Raw genomic sequence first — 12,078 nt, forward strand, 5'->3', positions numbered from 1 at the left:
TGGTTGAACACACTCCCCTCACCACCAATCTAGGGTTCCAGCAAAGAGCACCTAACACAAACACATGATATCCCACCCCAACATTTTTCTTCAGCCCGGGACGTTCTGTATGCTGAGAGTAGGAGTGATGTTTTGGATGTCGGAAGGTGTGTAGCCACAGGGCAAACACACTGACCCTATGTTCAAATACACATCCACTGAAACCACAAACATGTTTTCACATAGGGAGCAGAGTGGTAGGCCATGTAGTGTGTCAATGTCTGGATAGCCCAGTGTCTAATGCTGTTTTTGGTTTCAACCTCCTTGACAAGATGATCTCACTCCAGAATTATGCTCACTGCACAAGTTTATCATGAAAGCGCAATGGAGTCAGTACCTCCAGGCAAACATATAGTGTGTGTCAGATGGGTATGTCACCCCTAGATTTGTTTTGCTGTTCTTCTTGATTCTTGATTCTTGACTGGGGTGGGGAGAGGAAACGAGCCCATATTGCAACACCCACACACCTTGTGACGTTACGTATGATACCGGAGCACTGAGTAATGCTTGGAACTGGCTTTACAGTGTATAGACTACTGCGAAGCAGTGTGAGGATGCCTGTATCGCTTTGCCAGAAGCACGTGATCAATGACGTTCGAAGCGTCGTTTTTGTCAAACAACCACTTGAATTGTTTGATTTTGGTTTCAGTTGAAGACAAAAAGCGAGCTCCGGTGTGTGGGATGTGATCTATAATAATTTATCTTCTCTAAATTCTTTTGACCAGCACGTGCCACTAGCCTACACTATGTTGACCAAAGACTCGAGTAAATTACCTATTTTCGACACAATTGGCTGGATAGCATCAATGCTTCAAGAAGCTGTCTGTAGTGGACAAATAAATACGTGTATTCTCACATAGTAAACACGCATATGTTATCACAAGCCTGTCAACATTATTTGAATTACTAATTTAGACACATTCATGAATAAAGTTCATGTTATGGCTTGATACCCACAGACTGTACGTGGGTGGATGACGAATGAAAGCCCAACCCCTTGTACCGTACCGTGTGAGACACGCGGGCCAGGGGTTCTCGTGTAGCCAATCACAGTACGTTATTTTTCCTGTGACATCATCTGCCACTCCTCTTACTATAGAATGAAACTACCGAGAAAGCAACTGGAGGGTGCAGAGAGAGGGAGGAAGAAGAAGTCACGTCCTCGGTCAGAGAAAAGAACGATAAATGCATTTTGGGGACACGATTTGTTTAAAAAACGACTGCTGAACCAGACCACACATATTGTGTGATTCCGATCAAATTGTGCAGGTGAGAATCGATATTTGAAACGGTGGGTTGTCTTGGTTTATGGTTGAAGACAGAAAAAAGGGGACACCGAAAATTGGATCAACATCAACGTAACATGGAATTTCGTAAGGATTTTTATTTATATCAATTAACTTTATAAATGTGTGTATTGTAGAGGAGATAGCCTAGTTATCCTTTATGCCTGGTAAACAAGGTCTCGCGAGCGAAAGTTCCTCACTGACAATATCACAAGCCTTCGAACGTGTTAGTGTGCCAGGGGAAAAACAAGACCGGGAGGAGGGTCGCCAACGTTACAGCAACCGAACGTTATGCTATCGGTTTTCTATATATATATTTTTTTAATGGTAAACTAGTGATATATATATTTGTGGTTTGTCTAAAAATAATTTGAAAATAATACGTACGTTATCAGCTAGCTACCTAACTAGTTGATATTACTAACCGAATTGTTCGAGTTTTGATCGAATGAGTTGACCGATTGATTTTGAAATGAGTAACATGTTAGATTTGAACGACAAAATGAATGTTCCATTAAACACGACATTGAGTAGACATTCTTTGTCTGGTTACCTTGCTAACATTGTATGCAAAGAGTCGTTCTAGGTGAGCTATCAAACGACGTCCAAACAACAGGAGGAGATTAGTAAGCAGACAAAGAAGGCACAAAAGAACAAGGGTCGAAACGTGGCTGATTGATGTCTAGCTAGCTACTTCACTAATCTAGTTACAATGCATTGTGTGTGACAAGATGGCTTGCTAGCACTATTATTGCTTTTGGTCTCGGCGATGTTTCTTGTCTAGCTTGGTCTTGTTTGATAGCATTTTTATGGCTGTACTGTAGCGTGACTCGGTTATTTTGGGCCACATCCAATGTGTTTCAGTGTTTTTCTTTGTTAGCTGTTTGTTTCCTTAAGAGGTTGTTGATTAATGTCCCTGACCACGATATGAGTCATTGGATAGCCTAGCCTGATTAAAAATCTAGATACTGCGTTTTGCCAGCTGGTGAACATCATGACAGTGTTCCATGTCATAAGGTGTATGCACCAATTTGTAAGTCGCTCTGGATAAGAGCGTCTGCTAAATGACTTAAATGTAAATGTAAATGACGGTTGACCTACCTAAACAAGGCACTGCTCAGATAACATCATCTGTAGTAGACCTTACTTGTTAGTTGTATTCGCGACATTTGAGGTAAAGCTTGGCAAATCTGTGCAGCCTTGGTTAGGTCTATCCTCGTGAATAAAAAACACATTGTGCCAAGCCATTTTCCCCAAGTGGTGTGATGAACTGTAGGATAGGCTACAGTCACGAAACAAATGAGCCTAGCTGGTGTTTGATTAAAATGATAAACTGGGTGGTTTGAGCCATGAATTCCGAGGAAACCCTTGTGTGGGGGGTTGGAGACTACAGCATACATGTGTGGTTAAGTGCATAGGCTGACGGGCATATTGTTTGTTGATCGCAGGGTCGTAATAACGCTGACATCTCAGGTTTTGTGTGTGGTGGCTGTGGCCAGAGCATTTGACATGTTTTGGTCATGACTACAATGGGATAAGCTCCCCTGGGGACTGGAGGTGTCAAGTGCTACCTGTTTCATTTTAGCTTTATTTATGTGAGCACTAGCATATCTTTATTGTAAATTTCCCTGCAAAGCGTTGAAGCCTATTTCGTCTTGGGGAAGTTACCGGTTGTTTGTTGCCTTGGGTGTCTTGCTGACATGCTCAGCTCCTGCCAAGGAGGACAAGTCTCAATTTGTTCTTGTCACTGTTTGTTCTCCTGTTTCTTGTGCACAATGAGGAATTTCATCAATTTGACATATAAACCAGATTGCATACCTGAGAGAATACTATAGACCACAAGAAAGCCAGTCAGTTGATTTATTGGCCATTTTTTCCCAACACTTTTGATAAACAGGGCAAAATAGAAATGGTCCTATAACAGTTAGGATCAGCTTGATCTCTCCTTTAAATAAAGGGCACACTGTGGCTGCCTTCCAAGCAATGGGAACCTCCCCAGAGAGGAGAGACAGGCTTGGCGATGAAAGGGGCAGCAACCTTAAAGAAGGGTCTAAACCATCTGGCCCAGATGGGATCAAGTTTAAGGCACTCCTTTAGCACCTCTGACTCTGTGACTGCCTTCAGGGAGTAAGTTTGTAGTGTGGCAGGGGGAAAAGAGGGAGGAGCATCGGGGCTAGTTGCATTAGAAGGGTGGGAGATGAGGAAATGTTGAATGGGCAATGAGGCATGGCTGAGTCGAATAGGAATCCTGATTTATGAAGTGATGATTTAAAGAGCTCAGGCATGTGCTCATTGTCAGTAACAACCATATCATCAACATTTAGAGATGGGCAGCGGTGAGGAGGGTTTATTCTCCAGATCTTTAACTGTTTTCCAGAACTTATTAGGGCTAGACCCACATGGATAACTGCTCCTTAAAGTAACTGACTTTGACCTTCTGAATAGCCTGAGTGCACTTATTTCTCATTTGCCCTAACGAGAGCATGTCAGCCAGAGTATGTGTGTGCTGAGCCTTTTATCCAAATGGAATTCTTGAAATGGAGTAACTCTGCCAGATCACGGTCGAACCAGGGGCTGGCCCAGTTTTTAACTCTCATTTTCTATACGGGGGCGTGTTTACAAAACCACTGAAAATATTAAAAAAGGTCCAGGGATCAAGCTGATTCGATACCAATTTACAGAGGCCAAGTCATGAAGGCTTGCTCATTAAAGATTTTTAGCGTACGTCTATGACAAATCGGAACAGGTTGTTTCATTGAGCAGCCATTATGAACACAAACTGTAAAACAATGATCATTACAGAAAACACCAGCCGGATACCTATCAGGATTGATTGTGAGGATAACATCAAGGAGAGTAGCCTTTTCTGGGTGTTTGGAGTCATACCTTGTGGGATTGGTAATAATCTGAAAAAGATTTAGGGAGTCCCATTGCTTTAGGACGGTGGTTTAAGCATGTCCCAGTTTAGGTCACTTAGCAAGACAAATTCAGACTTACTGTAAGAGGCCAGGAGAGCGCTTCGGGCAGGTACGGTGCAGGCCTGTGCTGATGGAGGACAATCAGTCAGCAAAGAGCTATTTGAAAGTTTTTAATGCTTAAAACCAGCTAATCAAATTGTAACAGACTTGGTGGAGACAACCTAGCACTGAAGGTGATCCTTGGCAAATATTGCCACTCTACCGCCTTTGGAAGATCTGTCATGCCGAAAAAGGTTATAACCAGAAAGCTTAACATCAGTGTTCAAAACACATTTTCTTAACCTCGTCTCAGTAATGACCAACCCATCTGGATTAGAGCTGTAAACCCACATAAAAAAGTGATAAATTGTAGGTAATAAGCTTCTAGTGTTAACATGCAGAAAACCTAGTCTTTTACGAGAGCAGAAATCTGTGAAGCAGATATCTAAGGCAGAATCAAGGCTAGCAACAGTAGATGGGCCAGGGTGTACATGTACATTTCCATATATCATCAGAAGTAATACAATCAGGGCACGACAGGGAGAGCTCTGCAGTGTTGATTTATGACATTTGAATGTGTATTAGATGGCAACAAGATCATATTGTACAGCAATTTCATCAGGTAACATGAATACAAAGCTGGTGAGAGGTGGTTAGAATAGGATGGGAGGCCAAGAGTCTGTGTAACCAATAATCAGAGTACCCAACTGTGGGGCAGACTGTTTGTTCCCACACTCGGGGAAGCAAGCAAGTTCTTGGTCAACAAAGCACGCAGGAGTCATGAGGCAAATCGCATAAAGTGCAAGAAAAAAACATAACGACTTGGGGCCATTGTAAGCTCGGGAGTGTGGCGGGGATACCTGTAGCAGATGGTGAACAGGTTGCCAGGTGGAATCCAAGCAGCAGGCAACGGGAGTAGGTGTCACACTCACTTGGGATAAGTTTTTTTGGGGGAAGAAGATTCCTTGTAGAAAATCCCAGCTAGCTAATGTAGCTAGCAAATTTCTGTCCATTTTTATTTTCCACACGGAAAAGGAGATCGTTAGCTAGCTATATTTCTTCAGTTTTGACAAATGGTCCTTTACGACATAGAGACAAAGTTGTCCTGTGGCTGTTGTATTTGAGATGGCGAGGAGGATATCTTCTGATGTGATCGTAGCAACAATATTGTTTCTTATTGAGATAATTTCCAGTTTGTGTCCTGACTGCATATCAGTTCAAAATAGAGATAATCCAGGGGTTACTGTATTGTAATGACCTCTGCACAGATGGAGGGGACTTTAAAGGCCTCAGAAATTGATATGTACCTTGAAGAATATAAAACTTATGCCTCATGAGCTGAGTTCAACTGTCATTCCCCATCAAAACCCAAATTATAACCTGTTTTATTCCTATGTTTGTAAACAAGCACTGCATAGCTGCAACATGATTAAAGCTAATTTTGACATCATGGATGGTCAGACCTAGCATCCATAGCTCTGTCTTTGGATTTGAGTGATTACATTTCTCCAGCCCCACTCCTCCCCGCTTTTTACTGAAACGGTGGTTGGAACCTTTTGTTTCAACTGCTTATTTTCTTTATTAGTCTTAATGTTCCTTTCTGGTGTGTTATTGTCAAATATATGTGCCCAACCACCACACTTACATTTAGTCACCTACAGTACCAGTCAAAAGTTTGGACACGCGCTGTCACACACTAACAAGATACCTTGCTCCCATTTGTCAACAGCGATGGCCCAAGAGACTAAGCCAAGCCTGACGCCTGTGCTTTGTACCACTGGCTGTGGTTTCTATGGCAACCCCAGGAACAACGGCATGTGCTCGGTCTGCTACAAGGAGCACCTGAACCGTCAGCAGAGTAGTACCCACGGCTTGAGCCAACTTAGCCCAATGGGTAAGTTCCCCATCCACCCTGTTTCTTACTGACCACACACACACACATCTACTCCAAGCAGTTCGTCGTCTTCCCCAAAACCAGACTCACCAAAGCTGCATTACATTGCATAGGGAAGTTATTGCTGTCTGCTAAAATTAGCATACACATTATGGGCCAGCTGCACTGTTGAGAGAACTGTTGAACCTAAAAGTATCTTCTCCTGAGGTTGATGTTTTACTTTTGCTGTCTCTCAGGAACAGTTGGTAGTCCTACCCCTGATGCCTCAGCCATCCAGCGACTAGAGGCCAGTCTAGCCAAAGTAGACCCTTCATCTGGCCCTGCTGCAGACATGGCTAGGTAAGGTGTGTGTGCATGTGATCCAATGGATGTCTCATTACTTTTTGCTCATGTCTTTAACTTATTATTTTCTATCAATTGCCCCCTCTGCAGAACTATTCAAGGCTCTCTTCCAGTGACTCAACAAATGACAGAGATGAGCATCTCAAGAGAGGATAAAGCAGAGCTCGGTAAAACACACACTTCTAGAGCCTGGTGTAAAACACACACTTCTAGAGCCTGGTGTAAAACACACACTTCTAGAGCCTGGTGTAAAACACACACTTCTAGAGCCTGGTGTAAAACACACACTTCTAGAGCCTGGTGTAAAACACACACTTCTAGAGGGAAACATTGCTCTGTTTGACCAACTTTAGCATTAGTGTATACACTGAGTGTACAAAACACCTTCCTAATATAGAGTACCCACCCCTTTGCCCTCAGAACAGCCTCAATTCGTCGGGGCATGGGCAATACAAGGTGTCGAAAGCAAGCCATTTTCACTCTAACGCTTCCCACAGTTGTCAAGTTGGCAACCACCTTTGGGCGGTGGATCATTCTTGATATACACTACCGTTCAAAAGTTTGGGGTCAGTTAGAAATGTTCTTGTTTTTGTCCATTAAAAAAACATCAAATTGATCAGAAATACAGTGTAGACATTTGTTAATGTTGTAAATGACTATTGTAGCTGGAAATGGCTGATTTTTTTCAAATGGAATATCTACATAGGCGTACAGAGGCCCATTATCAGCAACCATCACTACTGTGTTCCAATGGAACGTTGTTAGCTAATCAAAGTCTATTATTTTAAAAGGCTAATTGATCATTAGAAAACCCTTTTGCAATTATGTTAGCACAGCTGAAAACTGTTGTCCTGATTTAAAAGAAGCAATAAAACTGGCCTTTAGACTAGTTGAGTATCTGGAGCATCAGCATTTGTGGGTCGATTACAAGCTCAAAATGGCTAGAAACAAAAGCCTTTCTTCTGAAACTCGTCAGTTTCTTGTTCTGTGAAATTAAGGCTATTCCATGCGAGAAATTGCCAAGAAACCGAAGATCTCGTACAACTCTGTGTACTACTCCCTTCACAGAACAGTGCAAACTGAATAGAAAGGGTGGGAGGCCCCGGGGGACAAGTACATTGGTGTCTAGTTTTAGAAACAGACACCTCACAAGTCCTCAACTGTTAGCTTCATTAAATAGTACCCGTAAAACACCAGTCTCAACGTCAACAATGAAGAGGTGACTCCGGAGTCACCTCTTTATCGTTGACGTACGCCTATGTAAATATTCCATTGAATCTACAGTTTCCAGCTACAATAGTTATTTACAACATTAGCAATGTCTACACTGTATTTCTGATCAATTTGATGTTATTTTAATGGACAAATGATGCGCTTTTCTTTAAAAAACGAGGACATTTATAACTGACCCCAAACTGTTGACCGGTAGTGTCCATGGGGAACTGTTTAGAGTTAAACCTAGCAGCGTTGCAGTTCTTGACACAAACCGGTGTGCCTGGCACCTACTACCATACCCTGTTCAAAGGCACTTAAATATTTTGTCTTGTCCATTCAGCCTCTGAATGGCACACATACACATTCTGTCTCAAGCCTTAAACATATATAATGTTTAACCTGTTTCCCCTTCATTTACGAATATTTAACAAGTGACATCAATAAGGGGTCATAGCTTTCACCCGGTCAGTCTTTCATGGACAGAGCAGGTGTTAATGTTTTGTACACTGTGTATTTAGACCCTGACTTAGTCCTTGCACTAGAGTGCTAACACACAGGATCTCTTCATTTGAATCTCCAGACTGAAGTGTATATTTAGGGTGCTTTTCTGTTTTCTCCTTCAGTTGTGACTGAGCCTACTGCTTCTAGCCCTGCCACTGGTGATGAGGCTAAGGGAGACACCCCCAATCCCAAGAAGAATAGGTGCTTCATGTGCCGCAAGAGGGTGGGCCTAACAGGTGAGCGTGCCAAAGCAGGACGTGGTGCTTTTTCAAAGAAATGGGATGACAGGATTGAGCAATGTGTACGACGTAATGCCGTTTTTGCTGAAGAGATTGGCCATGTTCCAGGCCGCATACACTGCAGTCACACAAATGGACTATTGATGGGGTTCATGCAATGTAAAACACCACTTCCACATTTGTGATGGTCTCAGATCTTTGACTGTATAAGTAGTGTCTAATGTGGCAGGAACCCCATCAATGTCACGTATTGATCTAATAATCTGCACAAGGAAACTGCAATGTAGGCAGTTTAGAATAACTCTTATTCCTGTGTCTGGTCTTATTAAGAGATTCATTTTTTTTATTGAGTTGGTGTTTGGTTCCTACAGTGGTTTCCCTCTAATCTCTGACCTTTTAACTCTACCCCAGGGTTTGATTGTCGCTGTGGGAACCTGTTCTGCGGGCTCCATCGGTACTCTGACAAACACAACTGCCCTTACAACTACAAGGCGGAGGCAGCTGCCAAGATCCGCAAGGAGAACCCTGTAGTGGTCGCCGACAAGATTCAGAGAATATAGGGTTAAGAACCATCCACACAAAGACTGAAGTATCATTGGACCCTCGACATGAACATTGGCATGAGTGGCAAAAGGATATCGGACTCGTTTTATAACCACAACCTTGAGAAAAGTGGAAGAGACCTTGCCTGAGGGGGAGATGCATGAACGATCACTATTTGTCTTGTTTTTTTTTTTTTATAATATATTATGTTTTTTTCCTCTCTTTGCCGATTTTCATTTTGTCTTTTTAAAAAGAAGCCCAGGGTACCTGTCAATGAGACGTAGTGAATGTTGGACATGGATAGAAATGCCATAAATAGAGCCAACATGATCCACCCCCCACAACATGTCAGAGGCATGTCTGTTCTGCGGAACCTATTTCTATCTGGATGTTCCATCACAACGTTGTGCCCCACTGAATACAGCCCCTGAGCTGTTTGGCCACTTTGTTGCCAAATGGACATTTTGTCAGAAGTTGTATTCACGTGCAGAGTTCAGTTGTCTTCTTTTCTCCTCTCCGTTCATGTCAGTTGTCTGAAAGGTATGACCTCTCGAACTGCAAAGCTGTTCCAAAATGCATGTGGTTATTGTTTCAGAAACTTCTGTGTGACTGCTTCCTTGCCACAGCTCTCTCACAGCTGCTACCCTAGCGTGCATGCAATTGCAAACATATTCATGGGAAAACAGCTGTTCACTAATTTGTGTTGAACACAAAAGGCTACATGGAGGGCTCTGTCTGTACACGGCGTTGTACCCTTGCATGACAACGACACGAAAGCTTCTCCAACCCTACCTCGCAGCAGGACATGTTTCTCCTCATCGCATTGTGCGTGTGAAGCTTTCTCTTATCACTCCGTTATTGCCAGGTGAGGGGGTTACCTTGATAGGCAATTTTTAGGTAACCTGGTCATCGGGCACAGCTTCCTTTTGATCAAATGACCGACAGTCATCATAAGAGGTGTGAGAACAGGGACAAAAACGCTTAATTAACCAGCTGTCATGTGGGCCTGCACTTTTTATCAGAATCTCCCAACTGGCTCTCATGCACAGGGTTGCGTACACTGACCCTGGGGCAGTTCTGAGACTTGGACACTACCCGTCTATTTCATCTGATATATGGGGGTTTGAATGGGATAGCACAACCCATGCAGTTATGTAAAATATCTGAATGAATTGCAGTCACTCGACTAGTGCTAGGTCTTTTTCAATTTTTTTATCCTCAGACATTTATTTATATTTACTGACATTAGCACATGTATTCAGTGTAGTTGCGGAGTTAGGCTACGTGAGCCAGCCATGCTTGTGTGTTAAGAGTGAGTTTGAGTGAGCACATGGTCTGTGTACCCCCCTACCTTAGTCTGAAGCAACATGGGTTAAACAGCACAAGCTACAGGAGAGCTATGGTTTGAAAAATAGATTCCAGAGTTAGACAACTTCTCTTTTCAGCTTTCTATCGACTATGGGTCTGTGTCTGATCGATCCATGTCTTTTTTTGGGGGGGGGGTAGGCTGTGTTAATCTTATTTTCGTCCTCCTGCAGGGGTGTGGTCTACTCCCCTCCTCCTGATTGTTCATTTATATGCAAATTTGTACAAAAAGACATGTATTACATATCTTGCTACCCAGCATTACAGCATGTAAATAAAGACTGTACAGAGAGACAATACAAGGCCTGCTATTGGTGGTTTGGATTACAGCGTAATTTGGATCAGGATCCCACATCAGTGTATCTGTTTCCTATTGCTCCTGTGAGCTCAACTTTGCTATAGCATTACAAGTAGAGGTTGGTTAAGGAAAAATGATTGCCTGGGTAGAGGTGAATGTGTGCCAGTCAGACTGTTTGGAGGCACACCTGTCACATGCTTGGGGAAGTGTGTTGGCAGATGGTGTCATGCTGGCAGCTGAGGCCGGGAGAGGGTGAGGAAGATTAAGTTTACCCCCCAGTACCTCACGTCACCCCTCTGTCTGAGCAGGGAGAAGAAAGAGGACAGCTGATGTGGGACATGAGCAGGAGGATCAGAGAACCAACGTGTTCTGTTCAACCTGACCCAGGAACAGCTGGGGAGGTCCCGTAGCCTACCTGAGGGTTGGGACAGACACACATCTACCCCTAATGTCTTGTGTCTGTTTCAACTTGCCATGTGTTAGTGAGTGTGCATGTCTGGAAAGCTGGCTCAGTGTGACAGATGTGGATTTAACATGAATGCACCGTAACTCCCCACAGACTAAGAACACATCTAGGGGAAGTATGATCGATTGTTCCAAATCAACCCCTAGCCTCTACACCCAAGGCACTCCTGTAGATCTGAAGGGATTGGATAAGCAGTATGGCAATAGCTTAGTCTTGCATTTTAGATTAGAAGCAATATGACATTCTACAGGAGGGTTTAGGGATTGGATGTCAGTAGCCATCTAGGAAGCTTCCTTTCAGTCACTGGGAGAATGTTGCATTCTCGCCTCCTAAAAACCCTTCGGGTGAGAGCCAGATGTCCTTCATGACCTCCAATGGGTTTTGAGAATGAGGTGAAGAGCGAGGACTATGCACATAAGATTCTCCCACTGAAATTATAGAAGTGGTCACAGGATGTGTCATTGAGAGCTAGAAAGAGGGGAAGATGTAGACATCAGTGGATGGGAAAATAACCAATTGTGAAAATCAAGTGTTGCATTAACATGATTAAAAGGTCAACACTTTACTGTGGGAAATAAAGGAATGTGCTATTAGTCTTGACATAGGGAAGATCTCAATTGCATACTCAGTCTCCTCAAAATCCATTGAATGAGGTCCCACCCCTCTGACCTTCTCAAAACCGATTGGAGGATGAGATGACGCAAGGATATTGCATTTGAGATACTACCTTTGAAACTGGTAACCAGGGTTGGGGTGAAATTCCAATTCTCTTCAATGTGGAAAAATTGGAATTCAGTTTACTTTTGAATTGGTCATGGCAGCAGCGAAAGTCAAGTAATAAACCACCAACTATTTTAGAATTTAATTTCATGCAATATGAGTCAAGAAATTGTTTAAAATGTATTTTTATAACAAACTATAGTGTTTAGTGGA

At 42.9% G+C, this 12,078-nt stretch overlaps 1 protein-coding gene across 2 annotated transcripts; it reads left to right on the top strand.

Moving 5' to 3' along the window:
- The first annotated feature begins 1,154 nt into the window (after positions 1-1,154).
- LOC118392979 (AN1-type zinc finger protein 5-like) lies at positions 1,155-10,698 on the top strand. Of its 2 annotated transcripts, none has more exons than XM_035785070.2 (6): positions 1,155-1,412; positions 6,012-6,176; positions 6,413-6,515; positions 6,609-6,685; positions 8,357-8,470; positions 8,885-10,698. In XM_035785070.2, exons 1-6 carry the CDS (start codon positions 1,403-1,405, stop codon positions 9,031-9,033), a joined length of 618 nt encoding a protein of 205 aa, XP_035640963.1. In that variant the 5' UTR covers positions 1,155-1,402; the 3' UTR covers positions 9,034-10,698. The 2 variants fall into 2 exon arrangements, with proteins under 2 accessions (XP_035640963.1, XP_035640964.1); XM_035785071.2 differs by having other exon boundaries at positions 1,155-1,308.
- The last annotated feature ends 1,380 nt before the right edge of the window (positions 10,699-12,078 follow it).

This window comes from Oncorhynchus keta, chromosome 14 (assembly GCF_023373465.1).
Source record: "Oncorhynchus keta strain PuntledgeMale-10-30-2019 chromosome 14, Oket_V2, whole genome shotgun sequence".
Lineage (NCBI taxonomy): Eukaryota > Metazoa > Chordata > Actinopteri > Salmoniformes > Salmonidae > Oncorhynchus > Oncorhynchus keta.